This window comes from Protomyctophum parallelum, assembly GCF_964188405.1.
Source record: "Protomyctophum parallelum genome assembly, chromosome: 9".
NCBI lineage: Eukaryota > Metazoa > Chordata > Actinopteri > Myctophiformes > Myctophidae > Protomyctophum > Protomyctophum parallelum.
This window is the reverse complement of record NC_139706.1, coordinates 31,884,234-31,908,797: the sequence shown is the minus strand read 5'-3', so window position 1 is coordinate 31,908,797 and position 24,564 is coordinate 31,884,234. Positions and strand designations below refer to the sequence as shown.

At 41.2% G+C, this 24,564-nt stretch overlaps 1 protein-coding gene across 2 annotated transcripts; it reads left to right on the top strand.

Annotated features, from left to right (window-relative positions):
• The first annotated feature begins 1,154 nt into the window (after positions 1-1,154).
• On the top strand, positions 1,155-23,712 carry eif4h (eukaryotic translation initiation factor 4h). 2 transcript variants are annotated; one of them, XM_083773732.1, is made up of 7 exons: positions 1,155-1,258; positions 5,280-5,467; positions 5,619-5,683; positions 7,747-7,852; positions 14,053-14,124; positions 16,773-16,943; positions 20,075-23,712. In XM_083773732.1, the coding sequence occupies exons 1-7, from the start codon at positions 1,194-1,196 to the stop codon at positions 20,215-20,217; spliced, it is 810 nt and encodes a 269-aa protein (XP_083629858.1). In that variant the 5' UTR covers positions 1,155-1,193; the 3' UTR covers positions 20,218-23,712. The 2 variants fall into 2 exon arrangements, with proteins under 2 accessions (XP_083629858.1, XP_083629859.1); XM_083773733.1 differs by lacking the exon at positions 14,053-14,124.
• Positions 23,713-24,564: the final 852 nt, after the last annotated feature.

The window sequence follows — 24,564 nt, the reverse complement described above, 5'->3', positions numbered from 1 at the left end:
TGCTGTGGAACGGCGGTGGGCTGCCCAACTGGCATCTTTCATGTTTTACATAATGTATCGACCAGGCAAGAATAATGTGAATGCTGATGGCAATAGAACTCGTGCCGGAGATGCAAGGAGCGAATGGCAAGAATATCCAGGTAGTAATGTGGTGCGTACTGAGCAGGCAATATCCCACGTTGGAGGAGAGGAGGAGCTGGTCTTGGGAAGCTCAACAAATGATACGGCAGTGGTCGAGGTTGCAAGTAAAAGACAATGTATTGTACCAGAGTGTGACTGGCCAACACATACACAGGAGGAGTATCTACAGGTATGTGTCCGAAGGCCCGATGAGAGGAAGCATGGAGAGGGATCCATCTGTCTACAGGCCATACGGAACCAGAGAGGACGCTGACCCAGCTACGCCGCCGGTTCTATTGGCCTGGCATGGAGGAGGAGGCCAAGCTTACCTGACCCGTTTGTTTTGGGATGTCTGGAATGGAGCCTTGTTTTTAAGGCCTAAATTTAATTACTGTGGTAACCTCAATATCATGTTGCTTAGAAGTCTGAATGGAAGTCCTAAACACATGTATTGTCAATGTGAGTGTGTACTCGTGCTACTGCTGTTTGCCTGCACTGTGTGTGTAGTATTAGTGTTACTACTATGTAGTAGGAATATTGGCATGTAAAACACAGAGGTGGTGATGAATGATGATGATCAGCATGGATGTTGTGATGAGTCAGGCACACACTGGACAGCTAAACTGAGAGCACAAGGTACTTTTATACCTTAAAAGCTATTTGCATAACAGCATTTCCTGTTATACAAATAATAGTTAGTATCCAATACATGCAGATGCATGGTTTATCGCAAACATATGAAATTATCATTGTTATATCATATCATTATTATTGTTATGATGATGATGATGATGATGATGATGATGATGATGATGCTGCTGCTGCAGTGCTGCTGCTGCTGATGATGATTAGTATTATTCACAATAATAGTGATATAATACATGTTGCAACACCCAATGTTAAATAAATAAATATAGTGCTTCCAAGGTTGTAAGGTACGACTGACGACACCCCTCCAAGTTTAAACTGCTGATGCCATCAGTACGGGGACTGAGGGGAGATGCCTGTCAAATATAATTCAAGGTAAAAGTGTCCCCGCTGCAGCGTGTGGACAGCAGCACATCGTGTGGAACATGGCGGACTACGACAACTACGATGACCGGGACCGGGCTTATGGCAGCTTCGGTGGGGGAAGAGGGTGAGTGGAGCACGGCACAGCACACAACCGGAGGAAAACGCGTCCGTGCGGGTATAACCGCAAAAAACCGTTCGTGCAGCGGGTTTGGGCGTCGCAGGGCCCGGCCGGCTCTCACCGGGCAGAGCCTGGGTGCCGCGGCCCGGCCGAGGTGAATGGGAGGGCGGCCGGGGAGCGCTGGGAAACACCGTGGACCTGGCGCCGCACTAGCCGGGGCCTGCTAACCTAGCATCATATACAACGCTGCTGCACACTCCAGTATGCCAAACCCCATGAGGTTTAACACAACACCATTTAGCTTTTATTTAAAAACACATCGCTAAAAAAGGGTTTCCGTCCACCGCCTCCTGGGTTTGCTGAGGATCTGGTCCGCGGACCACCACGGTCTGGACCAGGTCTGCAGCAGGAGGAGGACCCCTTGGGAGAGCTGAAGTGCAAACCACATGGTTTGACTGGTGTCAGACTGGACGGTCACGGTGTGTGGAATGGCGGACCTGCTGCAGTTCGCTGGCCGCTGCCTGCGTCTGCACTCTGCACAGGTGAATCCACCTGTCAGTATGTGGGGTACACAGGGGGGTTGGGGGGGTACTCTGTGAAGCAGGCTGCATGCATGTGGAAAAACATCGTTAAGAAGCATGTTTACAACCATGAAGGGGGCTAACATGCTAACTGCAGCACCCTGCAGGTCGGGCCTCTCGGCCGTCCCTCCATTAAACATCCCTGCTGGGACTGTTTGGGGTGGTGGTGGAGCGTGGTCGTGGGGGCGTCCCCCAGGAATATAGGTTGTCCGACACATCATGGCAGGCTGGTTATGATATGGTATCCGATTATTGATTATGATGTCATAACTGGTTATTGTTTACTTAAGTTTACCGAGTAATGCATGGCCCAAGGCGCCTAGGGGTGTGCACCACCAACCAACCTTAGTTTGACACAAAACAGGTTTACAGGTATGAATTGTGAAAGAGTGAGGGAAATGTCTTCTTTGTCACAAGTTCCTGTCATTTGTAGTTAAATGTGTAAAGAATGTAGAAAGAAAGAAACAAGTCAGACATGTCACATAATTGACTCATATTATGATTACTGTAGATGTCATAATACAAGCAATGTCATTATATACGTGCTCAAAATCTGCAAATGAGAAGCAATGTTATAATAATGCACACACATAAGAGCAACTACGTGTGTGTGTGTGTGTGTGTGTGTTGGGGGGGGGGGGATGTGGGCATTTTCATAACTCCTGTGCTGGTGGTTATACTCTAAAAGTCTTGTTGCCTGGCTGGTTAAAATAATAATAATTGAAATGTGGGGGTTAAAATTATCATTGTAGTCCTTGTGCATTCAGACGGTTTCTGCATTGTTTCCGCGGCCACCCTTGGAGGAACGCCAAAGATCATAAGGGAAGGGGGGCATGGGAGTCAGACTTGGGGACCTTAAAAATATGTAGCACAAAAATCATCGCTTGCTTTCATCCACTGTCTGCCTCCCTGTATGTTTGTAATGTGATGTTAATACAACTTGTCATACAGTCTCTTATTATCCTGCAACTTTAACTTCAACATAGCTAACTCCTTTTAGTGCAGTAATAACATTGAAAAAAAAGAGAGAAAAGTAACCCTAACTCCTTTAAACCTGGCATTTGGGGTATGTCATATTTTGAAAATGTGTGGGGATTCTGGGAAAGAGTGAACATTGCACATCTGCAAACATACACAACATGTCACATTCCGACATGTTGTGAATTTGTAGATCTGCTATTTTGATGTAAATAATGATGTGATGTATGGTAAGCGACACAACTGCAGGCAGCTAATACGACTAATAATGTAGATTTGTCAATGTGCATTGATCGTTGACTCTTATTTTTTTTTATACCAAAGTGGTCTTGCGGTTAGAGTGTCTGGCCTGTGGTTACTTGGGATGTCAGGGGTTCAATTCCCAGCAAAGTCATAAGCAGAGACTATAAAAATGGTACCCGATGCTCGGCACTCGGCATCAAGGGTCCGATTGGTATGTCCCTGCGACATGCTAGCCATGTCCAGGGGGTGTACTTGTACATCATGCTAAAGAACAGGAGATATGCAATTATGCACCACATAAGGCTCCTTACTTTTTACTTGGTAACTATGTTGGCAAGTTGGCACACCTATGGGTGCACCCAATTCTAACACAGCCAGTATTGTGTTGCTTACTGACCTGCTTTTTATCTGCTTTATGAAAACGAGCATTATTAAACCAGCCTAGGCTTCATGCCACTTTAAAGACCAGCTGCAAATCCTGCAATGGCTTTTCTCAACCAATATTGTGGAGTATTTCCTGGTTAAACAGGAAGCTGTGCTTCTCAGCCAATCACAGCGATGGTGGGATTGTGTCATTCACTGATGTAATCACTCAGTCGAGCTGAACACATTCAGCTGATGGTCCCATCCCCTCAGGCAATGGGATTTAAAAACTTTGCTCGCACACTGCGGCACTGCCACAGATATTGCTGAATAGAGTTTAGCTTACTGACCGTCAGGCAAGTACAGGTCATGTTCTACTTGCCCAAATGTCATGCCCACTTGCCCGAAAAGTAAATTGTCCATTATAAAATTCTAGGTAGAATTTGAATAGCTGTGCAATAAAACAATGTCACACCTCAATGTTTATGCAAAATACCTCCTATGAATATGGGTTCACACTTGTTATTATATTTGTGTGGCAACAGTGAAAACGGCACATTATAGGTCTGGCCACGTTCAGGTGTTTAGACAGATATCTTGTGTTGTTTATAGACTGTTACCCCTCTGAAACGAGGGGTAACAGTCCACTGATAAATGTTTGCATCATTCTTACATAATATTTGACAATTTGGTGTTATGAAGGTCTTAAGTCATACAATTTTAACTTAAAATGTGCAGATACCCAAAAGAATACATAAATAAATAATAATAATAATTTGGGGACCCACAGTTGGGAACCAAATTTTTTTCTTACATTTTTATCCCACGATTTTGCAACCCATTTTATTCACCCAGTGTCATGTAATCCTGGGCGCTACACTTCCTCTGCCAACCTGGGGGGGACTGACCTCATGCTTCCTTCTGTGCATGAGGAGTCCAAACTGCTTCTTTTCACCTGACAGGGGAGAGTTTCCCCGGTAGGACATAGCGCGTGGAAGGAACACCAGTTCCTTTCCCCTCCATCAGGCGCCCCGGCTGGCCAGGGGGAGGCAGTTTAGAGACCAGGATTACTGCATGTTTTTTGTGAGGGTACCCACCACTGGCCTATTTAATGTTGATTGTTGTTGATGCCTTGCTCTAGGAGCACACAATACCATATGGTACCAACAACAAGTTGGTTGAATTTGAAACAATTAAGCCCTAATCAGCTGATCAGATTCTGAAGGACCTTTGGGAGTTAGTTACCGGTTTAAACTTGTATACCTTGTCTTAGTTAAATGGCTAAAATAGCTGATCTGCAAGGCATTGTGAGCTGTGTGGAGCTAATATTTTCAGCAATTGGTTGCCAATTATATTATGTCATGCCCATAATAGTGAATATTAGTGATGCTGGGGTTGAAGTGCTTTGCTCTAAAGCATTTCGACAGTAGTTGATGGAGAGAAGGGTTAATAATAATAATAGCAATAATACATACATTTTAATTTATACATCACTTTTCTTGGGAGTTTACTCAAAGTTGACTGGGAAAGCATCTGTTATTTTAGATTCAGATTTGTGCCGTGCTGTGAACTTGTACATCCTGAATGTGTTTAAAAAAATGGGTCCGCGGTCAAATACATATCAATGTGTAGGTCCTTGGCACGAAAAATAAAACTAGTGATTTAGATGGCATTTGCAGAATCGGCCTCAGGTCTTAACTGGCTAGATGCCGTGCCAGAGATGACGTAATAAACTTACCTTTGCAGAGGTAGCCATGCCGGCAAGAGCGACATTTGATAAATTGTGGTTTAATCCAGTTGGAGAAAAGAATATATAGCTTTTTTTAGCTAACGACCATTCTTGGCATGTTTTCGTGTGTTAGGCCCCGTGGAGGTGGGGGTCCTGGCGCCCCCAGGAAGCAGAAGGAGCTTCCTGAAGATCCACCATTCACAGCGTACGTGGGCAACCTGCCCTTCAACACTGTCCAGGGGGACATCGACGCAATCTTCAAAGACCTCAACGTTCGTAGTGTCCGCCTGGTCCGAGACAAAGAGACGGACAAGTTCAAAGGTCAGGAAGGATGCATGGAGTTCATGATGTGTCGCAATTATTAACGTTTTGCCTTTAATAACAATGAATACATACAGTAGACCTCAACAAAAACATACAGTGTTTGATGTTTGTTGCTTTCTTTAACTGATGAAGTTTCTTTGTTTTCCAGGCTTCTGTTATGTAGAATTTGATGAGCTGGAGTCTTTAAAAGAAGCTCTGACATATGACGGCGCTGTGAGTACTTTGTGTGTGTGTGTATAATCAGTGCAGTCAGGCCTAAATCTCCATATTTCGTCCCTTTATGATGGTACAATAAATAAATTACCTAGGTAATTCATTTATTGTACGAACATAAATGGACTGATATGTCTAAATGCGTGAGGGGGCCGTTACCTTTTCCTTATAAATAACATTTAGAAGACCCAAAGACAAACAATTCTTTGTTCTGTCATATGGCTTAGTTTGAAATAGGTCCTTTTTCAAAGTCCCTAGAACCAGGCACATGTGTTTTCATTGATTCTAACAGAATTAACATGTTGAATGGTCTTATATAGGATGTGGGCGTATATCAAATATCTACCTATTGAATTTAGTCACTAGATAAATCCTGAGTCGGGGACAATCCATTTGGCATTGTAAACTAAACTAAATAATGGCAGACTGCTTAATTTAAATTACAAAAATCTTTGTCCATACAGTTCTAAGCACAATGCTAAATGGTATCAAAGAGCTATGTTGCACATCCAGTAGTCGCTGGTGCAAGGCAAAAATAAATAATAAGGGAAAAGACTGAAATGTTGTGTACCTGATAATTGCACTGTCAACTTTTTATCAGAGCTAAGCTTTTGGTGGATGTCTCTATTTACCGCAGAAGTACTTCAGCCAGCATGAGATAATTTACCACTCAACTAATTCTGCAGACGTTCAGAGTTTAACACAGTTCAAACTCAGTTGAAGTGAACAACTCAAATTGTTTAAAGGACAACTTCAGTTCTTTTCAACCAAGGTTCATGTTTTAGGCTGTTATTAGAGAAAGTAAAAGGTGAGTAATTTGTTTTTAATTTGCTGCTTTCGTTCGTTTTAGGGATTTTAGCTGGGCATTTGAGCATGGGGCTAAATATGTATTTCTTTACACAATTTTATAGTGATTTTATTTTTTATTTTTTTACTATAGTCCTAGACTGTGTCAAACTGACATTGAGCCTATGACACACAGTGTGGCTTCCCCCCAGTAGGCTACCTTCACATTCAGTAGATCCTGTGATCTTTTGTGGCCAGATGTAATTTCTTGGGGTCTAGTAGGACTATAGTAAATAATAAATACAAAAATCACTAAGATTTTGTAAAAGAAATACATATTTAGCCCCACGCTCGAATGCCCCCGCCCCCTGTCGAAAAAATAATTAACACTCATCCTTTACTCTAATAACGACCTAAAACGTGAACCGTGGTTGAAAAAAACTAAAGTTGTCCTTTAAGTTACAGGAGCATCGTTTTCATGTCATAAATATGAATTTTAGCCTAAATCTTTAATCCACATCAGTTTGTACTTGCATCTGAACAGCGTTATAGTAGCTTGGCTGCAAGTTGCAACAGAATAATTATTTCCTCTCAAAACGGCGGATTTCAAAATAAGAACCTCATAATATGATCAGTCAACTGGTTTTATTAAGTCTACTTTCAGGAAGTAGTCGATATAGTAAATTAAAAGTACATGACGCACCCAAGCTAGTAACTGACACTATAAAAGGCAGAATTGACCAGGAAAAACACAGAAGGCTCGTATCAAATAATTTGCGTCGACTGAGGGTGTCTTCAACTGATTATTGAATTGTTGACTTTCAGGGAACAGGCCTACAGTAGTGTGCACACTACTGAGTAGACTTTAAAATGACAACAGAATTATTTTAAACTGAAATACACCTTCAAGGCTAGGGCTATTCTGACCGATCTGTATGGTAGAGTACGTTCAACTATTAACACAACTGCAGTGGTTGGTCTCCCTGCTCTTTTATTTAGACCTTTAGATCCAGTGGTCGGGTGAGATCACTACTGGTTGACAAGTGGTATTGCGGCAAGTTAAAAAGGGTAATATCTCACCTTCCCAAACAGGCTTTCTGTTATAGCTCATTAAATGCAGTCTTGCACGGTCGGGTACCGGGGTTCAAATTTGTATAGGACTTGAATCTTTAGGACTGGAGCTTTAAAACACTGGGCAATAGTGGTTCATTGAATTATATTCCTGTCTATTGGCCATAATAAAGTTAACATGAACTTTGTTGACCTCTGACCACCAGTTGCTAGGCGAGCGATCTCTCAGGGTGGACATCGCCGAAGGACGAAGACAGGAGCGAGGAGCAGGAGGCTTTGGATTCCGCAAGGATGGAGGGGGTGACAACACGGGTAATATATGAACTCTTACATCTAAATTCACTTTAAAAAGGCTATGGTTTACACCTAAATGATTTACTATAAAAAATAGCTATGATTTACTCACGCTATTAAGTTTGTAATTGGAAATTCTGTAACAAATTGAAATGCCTTAGATATTTTCTTTTACTTTTTAAATCTTTTTATTAATGTTATCTGTTTTTCTTTTCTTTTTTTTCTTTTACTTTGAACAATGATGGAGCTGGGCTGTGGCATAGCCTGTTCCGGTTTAGCCTGGCATGAATCTGTGTGAACCCTGCATTTCCACAGTAGGGCAAATTAAATAAATGCCTCTGGTGAGAAACCCACCACATATTTGCATACGTTACTGGCTGGGCAGTGGGCACTGATTGGTGCCCCAGGGAAAGGGAAATCAGATTTGTCTGATTTCTGTTCCAGTTCAGTTTCCCACAAGTTTGCTTGATTGGCACGACAGCAGGTTAGAACTGGAAATGCATTAGCGCGTGTTTTCCAATCAAATAATGCTATGGGAAACTGAACTGGAACAGGAAACGTGTCTGCCACTTCCTGGGACTCCAGGCATGCTCAGAGCTTACTCCTGACCCGTTTTCTCAGCAGCATGCCAAACAAAAACAGCAATTTATAAAATTCTAAATGACTGTTCAGTCTAATGTAATGTTACTGTGTTCATTCTAATATAACTTCTAATATAACGTTAACTGTGTTCAGTCTAATATAACTTAACTGTTACGTGACGTCTAATATAACAACTGTGTTCAGTCTAATATAACGTTAACTGTGTTCAGTCTAATATAAAGTTAACTGTGTTCAGTCTAATATAACTTCTAATATAACGTTAACTGTGTTCAGTCTAATATAAAGTTAACTGTGTTCAGTCTAATATAACTTCTAATATAACGTTAACTGTGTTCAGTCTAATATAACTTAACTGTGTTAAGTCTAATATATCTTCTAATATAACACAACTGTGTTCAGTCTAATATAACACAACTGTGTTCAGTCTAATATAACACAACTGTGTTCAGTCTAATATAACATCAACTGTGTTCATTCTAATATAACATCAACTGTGTTCAGTCTAATATAACACAACTATGTTCAGTCTAATATAACATCAACTGTGTTCAGTCTAATATAACACAACTGTGTTCAGTCTAATATAACATCAACTGTGTTCATTCTAATATAACATCAACTGTGTTCAGTCTAATATAACACAACTATGTTCAGTCTAATATAACATCAACTGTGTTCAGTCTAATATAACACAACTGTGTTCAGTCTAATATAACATCAACTGTGTTCAGTCTAATATAACACAACTGTGTTCAGTCTAATATAACATCAACTGTGTTCAGTCTAATATAACATCAACTGTGTTCAGTCTAATATAACATTGAGTGTTCAGGCTAATATAACATAACTGTGCTCAGTCTAGGGCTGGGACTGCATGGATTTGTTCTCACCGTGGTGAACAAGCAATGTGTCCAGACAGTCGGTGATGATAAACAAACAATGATTATTGTGTTTATGGTGTGCTCACATTTCATATCACACACTATGTGCACTCCTACAACACCACCGGCAACACCACCACCTAAACAAAAAAAAACTCAGGAAAAACAAACCCAGCCCTAGTTAAGTCTAATAGAACGTGTTCCTGTAACCCGAATGTTTACTCTCTCCTCCGAGTCACTTTATGACGTCACCGTGGTGTGAAAAAAAGCAGAAAAACATCTGATTTGCTTAAGAGCAACACAAAGTACATTGACATTCTCCATCAGGATCGGTTGCTACTCACAGATATGGGGTCTTGTGAATCCCTTTTATTCATGTTTTTCTTTTTTTTCTTCACTTTGAACCCCTTGACTCCTCGGTGCTGGCCAAGCACTTGGCCCCTGTGCCATACAGGCATCTCTGTGAACACATTATATACCTTATAAACATCCATTAATTTGTCGCATCCAGTCATTGTTTTTTTTTTTTTAGGTTATAATTATAATGTATTACAAAGCTGGTCTTTTATGGTGTGGTGGAAATCTTAGAGGAAGGAAGGACATAACCTGAGCTTCTTCATCACAGACTTCAGCACCGACTTGGAGGAGAGTCGCTTATCCTAACCTGCATACATTTCTCCCTGTCTCTGCACTGCAGTGGTTCTCAAAGTGGGATTGGACTAAGTAGTCCCTAAGGGTAGCGCACTTTTAGCCTTGTAGATCTGCAATTTTCAACAAAAATACAGATCTTCTATGGGGTGGGACTCCCTGGCACAAAATCTTTTTCAGATGGGGGTCCCCAGCCAAATACAAACGCATAATTTGGAGCCCCTTGACGTGAAACAGTTTGAGAACCATTGTTGTAGTGAGAGCAATATTACTAATCCTGATCCCTCTCTACAGCCTGTCTGCTTGGCATCAGATGATCGGACACTAACAGCTTTGCTTCCTATTTCTCTTCAGGTTCTGTCCCTTCCTCCTCCTAATTCTCTCCTCCTCTATTGGTTGATTTTACTTTTTAGTCTAGCTGTTCTAGGATTGGAACATTATTCTACTGTTTCACTAAACCTTGGTAATGTAGCTTTGTGTTGTCAATTATTATCATAACAATTCCATAATAACCTCCATGTTTTCAGTGTTTGCTTGTTGGAATTAGTCGCTAAAAGTTTAATCTTAATCACGCAAATGTACTGCTTGATTACATGATATTTTAAGGTTAGGGTCAGGCATAGTTTTGTGAGGTGGTTAGATTTAGGTATATAATCACGCCCATCGGGTAGAAGGGTCCGGGAAAGAGGTAGTCCTGTAATTACATAAGCAAGCCCGTATGAATAATTATTAATCATGATTTAATTCATAATTTCACATTCCTCCACTTACACCTGATTTTCCTGACACTCTTGAACTGCTACGTTCTTTATCCAACTCAAAACATTTGAGGTGAGAAATAGGCAATGCAGTAACATAAAGGTCCCTCACTGCTATTCTCTCTCTCTCCCTGCACAACAAGACACAAACCACTGCGTCTGTAGTTCCCATCGATGCCAAAGCCAAGGGTGCAGGACAGTCGGCTGAGACTGATTGAGTTTGGAATGAGAAATTCTCAATTTGACCGTGTTAATAGAGTACAGAAGTCCGGACGTCAGTCATTCATCCCCTGGCTCATTTGTTTATTTTTGTTATATGACGCAATATTAAACGTCTATTGGAAATCAAAATTTGGGGGAGGGGTGACCCAGGTAATAATAATACATAATAATTTTGACATAGAACCTTTTTAAGACTTGTTTCAGTCTGTGACGAATTCAGTCCATTCATGTGCCGAGGAAAGGAAAAAAATAGGGCTTAACCGGATGTTTGCTCATGTATAAGCAATCTTAGTATCTATCTAGTATGTACATGTCGCTATAGGCCTTATTTTGTGAACAACTGCTTTCAATAGCCTACTGACAAACTACATGGGATCAATGTGTATTTGTTTTCCTCCTAAAAGTAGACATTTAGGGCTTTCATTCAGTGTGTAGTATGTATATCAGGGGTAACCAACCAGGGGTTCGCGAGCTACCAGTAGCTCGCGGGAACCTTTCAAGTCAATCCCGAAGTGTCAGACTGACGGGCAGCCAATACACTGCCAATACACAGCAGAATGTCGTTCGCAAAAAAGAGCAGATCTACAAGCTAACAACGTGTAGAGGCTCGATGCATTTTAGCTTGAAGATCTGTTCCCCTTGCTTCCACCGCACCGCCCTCGGCCCTCCCCCTTTTAGCACTCTGTGCTCATGTGCTGTGTCCTGTGTGTCACTGTCTGTTGTTCCCGGCTCGCAGGCAGCACACTAGCACAGAGCGTCAGAGTGAACGCAGCATGATAGCGTCCACGACACGTTGAATACTAAACTTATTTGTGAAGTTCGAACGCCAACTTTTAACTTAACCAAACGTGGGAGAAACACTGTGCACGACTGCACGCACAAATAAAGAGTGCACTCGGCACTCGCGCACGCACATGACGGATTATTATCGATCAAAACAATCCTTAGCGTCGCTTACAAAAGCATGTGTTGCACAGCATGAATGATAAGTAATCACCGACCTGGCTGGATAAATATCACTATGACAAAGTGTCAAAATGTTTAGTGCCGCTGTCAAAACATGACAGTGAGAGTTGAAGATTCTAACTATTGGAACAAGAAAGCCACAGTTTTGAAGGAAGTGGGTCCTAGACAGGGCTTGACGCTTAGCTCATGGATGCATGGATGATAGACAGACTATCCGTTTTTATCCTGCTGTTCTATCATGGGATATTCGATGCAGGGCAAGATGCTCGATTGTGAATTAAATTGTAACATTCTCCTTGGCTTTGACTACTTCAGACAGAACATCTGACACACAGCTACAGTAGACTATTAATTTACTATTAGCTTTTAACTTACTCGGCTGCCTACCGTTGCTCGTTAAGGTCACACAATGGATATGGACCACTGATATTTATCCAGCCAGGTCGGTGATTGCGAACGCAGTGAGCCACTTACTATGAGACCCTGCTGATCATGTCTGTGTGTGTGTCTGTCTGTCCCGCTGTGACACCACCCACCCGCCACCAGAGGGTGCAGCTGTAGCACACACACACACACACACAGGGCGCAGCTGTAGCACACACACACACACACACACAACCACACACACACGAGCTGCGTTCGCTTCCCGCGTTTGCGCGTCTTACTTGTTACTTATCATTCATGCTGTGCAACACATGCTTTTGTAAGCGACGCTAAGGATTGTTTTGATCGATAATAGTCCGTCATGTGCGTGCGCGAGTGCACTCTTTATTTGTGCGTGCAGCCGTGCACAGTGTTTCTCCCACGTTTGGTTAAAAGTTGGCGTTCGTCACAGCAGTCTCATTAAAGGTGGGCTGACCCTGAGAGTATGTCACCATATCTGTGCAAATATATATGGTCATGTTATGCCTATGTCATTTGAACATCTGCCAATGTGAATATTCATTGAAATAAGAAACAAAATATTGTGCAATTCATGTCCTTTGCATTTTGTTTTATTTAAAAAAAACTCAACAAAGAAGTTTTTGTATTTTTGTCCTAATATTTTTTATTTCTAATACATTTGTCTTAATTTTATTTGACATTGATAATATAACTTACTATAAGTTTTTATTCTAATTTAAGCTTTAGTCTTTGTGTGGATGTGTGCACATGCATTGAGCCTGTCAGAAATAGCAAAAAAACAAGTGTTTTTTCTAACACGTTTTAGTGGTAGATCTTGGCTTACAATTGGGAATAAAATGGGCTCTTGGGCTTGAAAAGGTTGGTTACCACTGATGTATATGATAATAATTTATTTATGTTTATTTTTATATCTGCCTGTCAATCTCTGTGACTTTAAACCTTTATAACTCGCTATGATGATAACTTCCATGATGATGATGATTATGCGCACATATCTGATCATTGTCTCAATCGCAGTAACAGCTGGGGGCAACAAAAGTCTTGATCAGTGTAGGCTACCTTCCACCGATCGTTTCAGAACGATAGTATAACGGTGAGACGCGTTACTGGATCGGTGAGTTTAGTGGTTGACATGTTTGGGCAAAGAAGCATATAGGAGCGATCAGTGATGGAAAAGAGCTTCATCCACGGTATCGAGGGAGACGCTAAGGCCGGCTGTGATATCGAGAAAATGACAACTCTGGCTTCCGCAGTTTAGGATGAGACCTGTGTATTCGTTATACATTACAAACGGGTCGATGACGTCCTAGACGCCTTCATTACTTCAATCTTATCGCGGGAGGGTCACGGACCACCCGATTCATGAATTAATTTACTGCGACTAGCGATGCGTCACTGGCCGTCTATAAAGCTTGTTTTGATTCGAATCGGAATCTGGAATTAGATTCAGAGATAAAAGGGTGGGAAGATTTCGGCTAATGTTGCTTAACTATTTAAAATCAAACAATCATAATCACCAAGAACAATTACAGCAATGTAAATGACTTCAGACTTCGGTGCGCTATTGTCTGTAGAAGACTAGTTAATGTTTGTCTCGGTAGGACAGACAGAGTACTCAGACTATACTTTACTTTCTACAGGATGTCCCTCCTCTTCCTCTCTTTGTCCTCCAGGAGAGGTCCTCTTCTTCCTCTCCTGTGCACCTCTGGTGTTAACCTGACATTGTTACCTGCAGGTAGAGGTTCACGTGGAATGGGTGGCCGCGGAGGTCGAGAATCCAGAGATGACTTCTACGACAACTCAGGAGGTGTGATCATGATGATGCTGATAGTATAACAGCCAATCACATGCGCTCTCAATCGGTCATTGGTTTGTTGGACTGTACAGAGTTAAAAGACAACTGAACACAACAGAATTAAAAGACAACTGAACACAACAGTTAAAAGACAACTGAACACAACAGTTAAAAGACAACTGAACACAACATAGTTAAAAGACAACTGAACACAACAGAGTTAAAAGACAACTGAACACAACAGAGTTAAAAGACAACTGAACACAACAGTTAAAAGACAACTGAACACAACAGAGTTAAAAGACAACTGAACACAACAGAGTTAAAAGACAACTGAACACAACAGAGTTAAAAGACAACTGAACACAACAGAGTTTTAAATGACAACTGAACACAACAGTGTTTTATGACAATGGGTTGTTACATGACAACTGAACATAACGGGGCACTAAATGACAACAGCAGGGGAGCAACTGTAATTATCTGATCTGTGAGTCTCTGTTAAAATTGTGTTTATTCTGGGTGCCTGCCATGCAATGGCAGAAACACAGCAATTAATGTACACTGTGTGCAATGTGCAATGTGCGGCAGTCAGTCAGAGTCACAGGCAGAAACACGTGTGGCTCGGCCGGGAATGGTGTGCTTGTGCTTTTCTTTCCGTTTCGGGTTACCGTGCCGACGTAATTCGCAATAAACGACGCGAAAAATGCCCCATGCAAAGTCAACGGGGAAACACGGGTAAAAACAGAAAACGACACATTACTTTGGAGCCACATTGCTCTGGCATACTGTTACGTAGAAACACGATTTAAACCTCAAACAGCACACGAGGCCATCGACTTTGTTGTGGTTCAGACGGAATTCGAATACGTTGCACGGTTTGCCCGCTATCGCAGTTCAAAGTGTGTGTGGTCTGAGCAAAAATCTCGACTCAGTGTCGCACGCCCAGAGAGAGCGGGTCAGAGGGAGAAGCCAATGTGAAGACTGTAGCGAAATTCTCTGAACAAATCGTCCTCACGGCCAAAATATTAACTTTACACTCATGGGTTTCGGTAATTTTGTAGCCACACTCGTCCTCTTTCACCCAATGTCACAACCACAGCCCAGATTCATACGGTACGTGAACTACAGCCCTGAAAGTGACAGGTATACCATCATAATGTGTCATCAAACTTCATGTTAACTGCCTGAATGAGTCAGCAATTTTTTCATCACAAACACAATTTCTTAACTCGCTCTCATAACTACGTTTTTTATCGTACCAATACCACGATCGCACACGGCGTACCTCATTGTCTCGTGTCACTCACGGCGAAAACAAAAATCGCATTCGACTTTTACTTTTTGCGCTAGAGCAATTTGTTCGGACATACGTTCTCTCACTGAGTCAGTATGCTTTTAACTTTCAATAGTGGTTGCATTTGCATAGAATAGCCCAGGTGAAATTGATACTTTGTTAATGATTCAAGGTGAAGTTGACCACCTCTCACACATGCGCACACACGAACGCACATGCACGCACATGCACAAATGTGCACGCACCCACACACATTGAAAGTCAATGGAGAAAATCGGGGAAACACGTAACTCTGTCATTTCTCAACCGTTTCAGACGCGGGGCGGCTCGCCGGAACCGGGCCGCCCTCCTGAATGAAACCAAATGGACCCTTACAGCTCAGACATCTTAGCATTAGCATGTTAGCATTAGCATGTTAGCATATTAGCATGTTAGCATATTAGCATGTTAGCATTAGCATGTTAGCATATTAGCATGTTAGCGTTAGCATGTTAGCATTAGCATGATAGCGTTAGCATGTTAGCATTAGCATGATAGCATTAGCATGTTAGCATTAGCATGTTAGCAGCATGTTAGCATTTTAGCATGTTAGCATTAACATGTTAGCATTAGCATGTTAGCATTAAAATGTTAGCATGTTAGTATTAGCATGTTAGCATTAGAATGTTGGCAACGTAATAAACGCAATAAACTAAGACAAAATACCCCATTGAAAGTCAATGGGGAGACCTGGCTCACATGTAACCAAATGGACCCTTCTGAGAGGCTAAATGTCATCAAATGGTGGTCCGTGGCTCAAACGCTGCACAGACTTGGCGAGCTTCAGGCACCCAGAAAAACTTCTTGAAATTTTGTTTCTAGTGTTGGTTATTATGTACTAACGTCAATTTCTGCTTTGAGCGACAAGTGTCTCAGTCACAACATGTCCCGCTGCGTGTCTCACCACGTTATGGTTTTTGAGCGATCATGCTCTTTGACTCGCTGACAGTGACTGTCACCACTACAAAATGTAAACAAAGTGACTAGTCTTGTGCATCTTTTGTTTTTCCAGGCATAGGAAGTAGTGCAAAGGTTGTCCACGAAGAAAATGACATTTTTATGACACTTTTCGTTGTTCTACATGCATAAATTGACCTCAACCGTAGCATGGTAACCATAGCGGCATAATGACTACAGAGCCTCCAATGAAGCCAGTGAAGGTCTGCCTGTGGTCTCCCATAATGCATTTCATCTTTCATTAATGACCCAGTTCCAGGTGGATCATCTCTAGTCTAAGCTCCCTGTTCTCACTCTGTGTTCTCTTGACCTCTAACCTCAACTTGTCTCTAACCACTGCGGCCTCTGTTTCATGTCCGTCTGTCAGGGGGCTCAGGAGGGGGTTTTAGAGGAGGTGATGACTACGGGCGAGGTCGAGGTGGCAGTCGCTCAGATGACAGGAGGGGAGGAGGAGGCGCTCCAATGGGGGGTCGCTATAGAGACGGCGGACCCCCACCTCGCGGAGGAGGAGAGGAGGACTTCCGAGAACCTTCTGCTGGTGACAACTTCTTACAAATAATAATACTGTACATCTGTATCAGTGATCATATATTTGGGGGTCCTACATGCCAAGGACCACCAAATTGTGTGTATTTTGCTGCGGACCTTTATTAATTTATTTTTTTGTGGTCTCTCTGCCTTTATTTGATAGTACTGTGGATATTGACATGACATGACATGATTAGACTAAGTAGTTAAATATATTTTTAAATATATATATATATATATATATACAGGTCCATCCCAACGAATTAGAATACCGTAATCTGAAAAGGTTCATTATTTGCCTTTTATTGTTTTACTATTGATGATTATGGAGTACAGCTCATGAAAATCTAAAAATCCCATCTCAATGAATTAGAATATTTTACGAGACCACTAAAAAAATGATTTTCTAAAGGAGAAATGTCGACCTTCTGAAAAGTATATTAATGTATGCAGTTAATACTTGGTCTGGGCTACTTTTGAACAAATTATTTCATCAATTGGGCATGGCATGGAGGTGATCAGCCTGTGGCACTGTTGAGGTGTTATGGAAGCCCAGGTTTGCTTTGATAACAGTCGTAAATTAATTTGTATTGTTCAGTCTTATGTCTCACACCTTCCTCTTGACAATACAACCAAGATTCTCTGTGGGGTGCAGGTCAGGCCAGTTGGCTGGTCAGTTAAGCACAGTAATATCATGGTCAGTACACCAGTTACTAGTAGTTTTGGCTCTGTGGGCAGGTGCCAAATCAAGCTGGAAAGGAAAATTAGCATCTCCATGAAGCTTGTCAACATACTGAAGCACTAATGTACTCTAAAAATATGACATTTTCACTGTCACTGGTGCAACACCAGCAGATAACATGGCCTAAACTAAATCATCACAGTGTTTTGTCATGTCCAGACTCCAGAGTCTCAACACAACCATCTATTATGTTATTTTACAGCACTGTGTGCCTCCGTACATTGACGAGCTTGATGTTGAATGCTGATCTTCCTTTTCCAGCAGCGTCTGGACATGACAAAACAGTGATGATTTAGTAGGGTTTAGGCCATGTTATCTCCTATGGTGTTGATCCACTGACAGTTGAAACTTAACAATGGTTTCAACACAGCCATCTTTTTAGAGTACATTGTGCTTCATGGAGATGCTAATTTTCCTTTCCAGCTCGATTTAGCACCTGCCCACAGAGCCAAAACTACTAGTAACTGGTGTACTTACCATGGTATTACTGTGCGTAACTGACCAGCCAACTGGCCTGACCTGAACCCCACAGAGTATCTAGGTTGTATTGTCAAGAGGAAGGTGTGAGACATAAGACTGAACAATACGAATTCATTTACGACTGTTATCAAAGCAAACCTTGGCTTCCATAACACCAACAGTGCCACAGTCTGATCACCTCCATGCCACGCCCCATTGATGAAATAATTTGTTCAAAAGTAGCCCAGACCAAGTACATTAATATACTTTTTGTGGTCTCATAAAATATTCTAATTAATTGAGATAGTATTTTAGAATTTTCACGAGCTGTACACCATAATCATCAATATTAAAACAATAAAAGGCTTGAATTATTTCAGTTGTGTACTGAATCTAAAATATATGAAAGTTTATTTATTTTTATTACATTATGGCAAATAATGAACTTTTTCAGATTATTCTAATTCATACATTTGTATGGGGGGGTGTGTATATATATATATATATATATATACATACATGTTGGGATTAATAAAGTGACCATTATCCAAATTAATTCCTTATTATATATATATATATATATATTTTTTTAAATACATTTTGGAGAAAAAAAATTGCTCATATGCAATGTGAAATGCCACCTAAATCTTAATCCTTTTCCTTATTATGGGCCAACTTGTGAAAGCTGCATGCTTTTATTGTGAAGGGTCTCAGTTCTCACAGCCTGCATATTTCCACGTGCTAAACATAGCTGATCGACAAGCTCACAACGCGTTGCGTCCGCAACGCGTTGTGAGCTTGTCGATCAGCCATTTTCAGCATGCAAGCATAACATGTGTACGACGAAGAATAAATCAGGCATCACTGCGCTTCTGTGGAGGGAGGGAGATATATTTTGTTGGCCGAACGAGGCGATCATGTTTTGACATCTATGGACAGCTATTTTTCGTGGCAGCTATTTTTCGTGGCACATTATGTTTAATCACAACAACGTCACGTTTACTTTAGCTCCTCAGTGTTTGGGTCGGGACATGTATGTGTCTGCTGTCTACGTGCATATGCGCTCTGCGAATGCATCAAGCATTAACATTTCAATGGCCGAGGGTCGTTAGAGTCTATTGTTCCGTGTTGTTGTTATCGCACGTCTAATGGTTAGACGTGTGACAACAACGACGCAACAATAGGAAGCCTGCAGCCCAGTAGCTATAATGTTGCTTTCGGGGGAGGGATAGTGTTACGTTAGGTAAAATCAGGCGGAACACTTGGACACGTCAAACGGAGCACCAAAGCTCCGCGACACACAGGTTGGGAAACACTGCTCTATAGGGGAACCTTTTCTAATAGACATGCCTTTGTCTGCTGTTTCAACGACCTCAGATTGGTTGTCGGTTTGACACTGGTTTCGAGGTCATTCCACTGCGTGTACTCCTATGTATGTAAAATGTTAGTTCCTGTAAAATATTGAATCTTAACGCATTTATACCTGGAAAGCCTATACCATGTTATACCTTTCAATCCAGGAAAACATATATCGTCACTGTCGGGCAGTAAATGAAATCCCTACTTTATCATACAAGTATGATAAATGATTTTCCATCCATCCATCTTCAACCGCTTATCCGTAGTCGGGTCGCGGGGGCAACAGCTCCACCAGAGTGTTCCAGACTTCCCTCTCTAGAGCAACATTAGTGACTTCCTCCTGGGGGATCCCGAGACGTTCCAAGGCCAGTGAGTCGATGTGTTTCCTCCAACTGCACCTTGGTCTGCCACGGGGTCTCCTCCCAGTGGGACCTGCCTCGAGGACCTTGTTGCACAAAACTGAAAATAGCAGATCTCAATACCTCGCGTTGGAACGTTATTCTTTCTTTTCTTTAAAAAAAGATCTCCCTCGGGTCTAAATGGTTAATATATGAATGTAATGTTCTGTTGTTGTGTTGCAGAGGAACGTGCTCAGAGGCCGCGGCTGCAGCTCAAACCCCGCACGGTAGGGGCTCCGCTCAACCAGGTGGCCAATCCCAACTCCGCCATATTCGGGGGCGCCAAGCCCCGGGAGGATAAGGAGAAGGAGGAGAAGAAAGAATAGAGACTTGCTTGACCCTTCCTGCTGGGGCGGCAGGGTAGTGGGGGGAGGTGGAGTGGGTGGTGGCAGTGATGATGATGATGAGGAGGAGGGGGGGACTGGTTCATGTGTGTTGGATTATAGATAGAGGACTTAAAAAAAGAAGAGAAAAAAAAACACAAAACAATTAAAAATAAAATGATGCCAACGGGAAGGAAGGCATTGGCTCCGCCTCCTTCTAAACCGCTGATTAGATGACACAACAACTCTCCTTGTTCTTCTACTACTAATACAAATACCACTTCCTGTTTTTTGTTTTTTCTTTTTAGTTTGAGCAAAAATATTTATTCTTAAGAAGGAATAGAAACAAAACAATCACACACATACAAACACGTACATAATACAGTACACACATACAGTTACATACAAACGTAAACACACACACATATATATATATATAGATTACACACAAACACACATGCATGTCCAAACTGTACCTGGGTTATGTGTGTGTGCAAGCGTGTGTGTGTGTGTATATGCGCGTGTGCGTGCATGATGCCTCTAGTTTGTGCCAGACTAGACCTAATGTCTCCATCTGTTGAGGTTTGTTCGGTCCGGTGTGGTTGATGTGGTGAGGCACGGTACACAGATGAACAGGGCTTCCGTTCAGCCTCCACCAGGTGGCGCTCTTATTTTGGTTGGTAAACTGGTAGAAGCGGTGGCTAGTTCCGTTTCAGTGTGGCTGAATAGTTTGTGTATAGAGACATTCACAACACCACCTCTTAGCTCTTAACCAATCCTAGCGTCCCTATTCTTGGGATTCGTAAAAAGAAAGACAAAGGCAGATCTACAGTTCAAGCTCATTGGCTATTTCGGGCTGAGATAATTTAGCGTAGAACGAAAACAGGAGGGGGCCTAGTATAGAGCCCTGGGGGACTCCGGTCAACTAAGTATTGGGTTTAAGTTTATCGAGGAAGGATTGTCTTTAAATGTCACTGCATGTCAGATTTTTTTCTTCATTTTATATATATATCTACCTGAATCACCATATGGGTGGAGCTGATCCATTCAGGTCCACTGAGATTGTGGCAGACCGTTATTAACTTGGAATATAGCGGCCGTATATCTATACCGGTTGATATTTGCCTCATTGACTCAACTGTCTATATTCAGAAGATCGACAATAAGTTGGCTATCATGGTACCGATGGCTGTTGTGGATGTTTATCTGTTGACGCATACATTTTTCACTGGCTCTTTTGGTGTGTTTGATATCTACAGCTTACCAAGCTTCAGATTCAAAACAGATTCACCACTTTTATAATGAAGATTTATTTGATTCCCTGGCACAAATGGGGATTAAATGACAATATAAACATCGGTATCAGCTATTGGCCACATTGTTATTTTTGAAACGTCGATATGGGTATTGGCCTGGGATTTCCATATCTGTGCATCCCTATTAACCACTTGAACCATAGCATCCCTATGCAAACATTAGGCCGAAATGGATGGCACAAATTGATGGTTGACCAAAAGTGGGTGAACATTCGGCAAACATGCATTGACAGCAAATGTAGGCAGTGCAGATGGCAGATATACAAGCTCTCAGCATGTCACAAGCTTGTAGATAAGCCATTTTCATAATTCGTCATAATACGAATGGACGGTTCAAGTAGTTAAGTATAGAACAGTATATTGAAATACCTTTTAGATTGCTCAACGGTCGTTTTTTCTGTCACTCATCCTGGCCTGTGTGGTTGGCTCCTCCCACCTCAAAACAATCCATTACAAGAAGGATCTGAAAGTAGGGCTGGGCGAAAAATCAGTATCACCATTATTTCCAACTACTGCCATCGGTTAATGATTAATATATTTTTAATCGTGAAAATAGCAGATCTTCAAGCTCACTATGTGACTTTTAGATGGGCTTTTTCCACTATTTTTGCACATCACCATTGCACAACTAAGTATGATTCAGGTTGAAGTAGTTAAATCAGACTAATCGATTTAGTCAATCATTTAAATAAATCTAGTCGGTTCTTTCATGTAGGCTTACTAGGGTATAAGACTTGCTTCTGAAATTATTCGATTAAAGGGATAGTTCAGCCAAAAAAATGTTTTTCTTCTATTTATTACACACCCCATGGAGACTTGAATTCAAGGATATTTTTTGGTTTTTGTCGCTTTTCTAAAATTATAATTTGATTACCAGCAGTGGTTTCGTATGGAGACACAAATCAAATTATTGGCTTAGGAATGTGACACAAACACAACAATCTTTAGGGGGTGAGTAATCGATAGAAAGTCATTTTGGGGGCTTTAACCTACATGAGTAATATTGTCGGTTGTTGGTTCTAAATATCGGTTTCAATATATTTTCTATGAATTGCCCAGCCCTATTTGAAGGTTTGGTTTGATCCGGTCTATATGTTGGCCTGTATGGTGTAAGAGTACACATCTTTGTTTATCTTGAATATTCTTAACAAGACTTTGGTCTTTGATCATTTACTTTTATTCGACCAGAGATGTGGGGGAGGGACTTATGCAAATGTATCACATTTGCTCCTCCCCTTGGATGCATTCACTTTGAGTAAGCATGCTAGCTGTGTTGGCTACATGCTAGTTGTGATGGTTACATGCTAGTAGTTGTGTTGGCTGTATCATGCTAGCCGTGTTCGCTACATGCTAGCAATGTTAGCCACATCCTAGCTTGTGTTGGTGTTTGCTAAATTGACGCTCTTGATTTATCTGTGAAACACTGATAATGTCCACTGTTTTCTGATTCTGGAACCCAGTTTATTTGATTTTATATGTTTTTATTGGAAAGAATTTGATCTTTCTGTAATACGAATGAATCGGAAAATGAAAAATAAACACAAGGCTCTGTTGTACTACACTCCTGTGACATCCTGTCTCCTAGCTAGCTCACACATGATGAAGCCCCATTATGCTTAATTCACATGACGGCGTCACACCAAATATTGCATATCTACAACTTAAGCCCACAATGCGTCATGGATGAGACGTTGCAGGCTTGTAGATCTGTTGTCGATGCATGACATTGTGCGATGGAGCATAATATTAAGCACGAATCTACACACCACACAACTGAACCATGTGTCCCTGTTGTTGGCTTCAAGGCTCATTCATGCTTCATCTTATGACATTCAGTTGAAAATACATACCGGTAGTTCTTTTTTTTTTTTTGGCCAAGGGTCATAGGATGAAGTATAAATTAAGCCTTATTACTCTCTGCAGCCAGTCTCTCCAGAGAGCTTTTTTGTTTGTTTTGTTTCATTTTAGTTTTTTTCTGCAGCAAAACCATTTTTTTTATCTGGCTTTTTACTGGATATGAAATTGAGAATGTGGAAAGAAAAAACAGAAAAAAGAAAAAAAAACGGAAAAAAAACCTTGACTGTACGATTGAAAGACCACCTGTTTTTACTCTCTTTTTTTTTGTTTTTGTTCATAAGTTTCCTACACTGTTTATGGCAATAATAAAAAATGTATCATCTTACATGATAAAATATTGTGTTTAAATGGTGGGAGGGAGGGGATGGGCTGAGTTGAGTTTTTTCTTTTTTTTTCAATCAGTTGAAACAGAATAAAATAAAGTTTGCTCTGTACATCGGCCACATGTAACAGTGAGTCTGTTACTCTGTTAAGATAGATTTGACAATTGTTTATTTGTGTTATTGCACTCCCGCACTTGACCCCCACCTTTAATACCAAGCAATCATTTATTATGTTTTATACTTATTTCAATTGCATTATATTCATCTCAACTGAAATGCACGCACATTTTGGGGCAATTGATCCCTCTCTTGGCTCTTTAAAGAATACATTTTTAGTTTAGGAAAATACATTTTCTGACCAAAGATCAAACCATCTTTTATTCGATGCAGTTTTTGAACATATTCTTTTTAGTCCGGCAGCCGACAGGCTTCTTTTGTTTAAAGTGGGACATTTTGTATTCCTTTGTTTTATTTTATTGGCCTAAGATATTGTCTATATAGTTTTTAGATTTATGAATCCACTTGCTGACCAGCTGTCAGTATTGAGCAATTTCTTTTTAATAGGGGTTTCTTGTGACCCTACCATTAACATCCAATGGCAGGCAGAATTGTACTAACTAGGGCGGTTTCATGATTCTGAATCTATTCCAAACTGTTTTGCACAAAAAACACTCCTTGGGCTAAAAACGGCCATATAGACTTCATGACACGTTTTGAATTGAGTGTATGGGAACCGAAAGTCTTTCTTCTGTGCTATCCTTTTGGTCCATTTGTGCTTGACTGTACCCCTGTACTGTAATCAATTATCAATCAATCAAAAGACAAATGTGATGAGGTCAGCACATTTTGGGCTA

Coding starts and splice junctions, on each gene's coding strand:
- eif4h (XM_083773732.1), top strand. CDS start 1,194: ATGGCGGACTACGACAACTACGATGACCGGGACCGGGCTTATGGCAGC. Junction 7,853..14,052: donor TGGAGGGGGTGACAACACGG/GTAATATATGAA, acceptor TGTTACCTGCAG/GTAGAGGTTCACGTGGAATG. Junction 14,125..16,772: donor CTTCTACGACAACTCAGGAG/GTGTGATCATGA, acceptor TCCGTCTGTCAG/GGGGCTCAGGAGGGGGTTTT.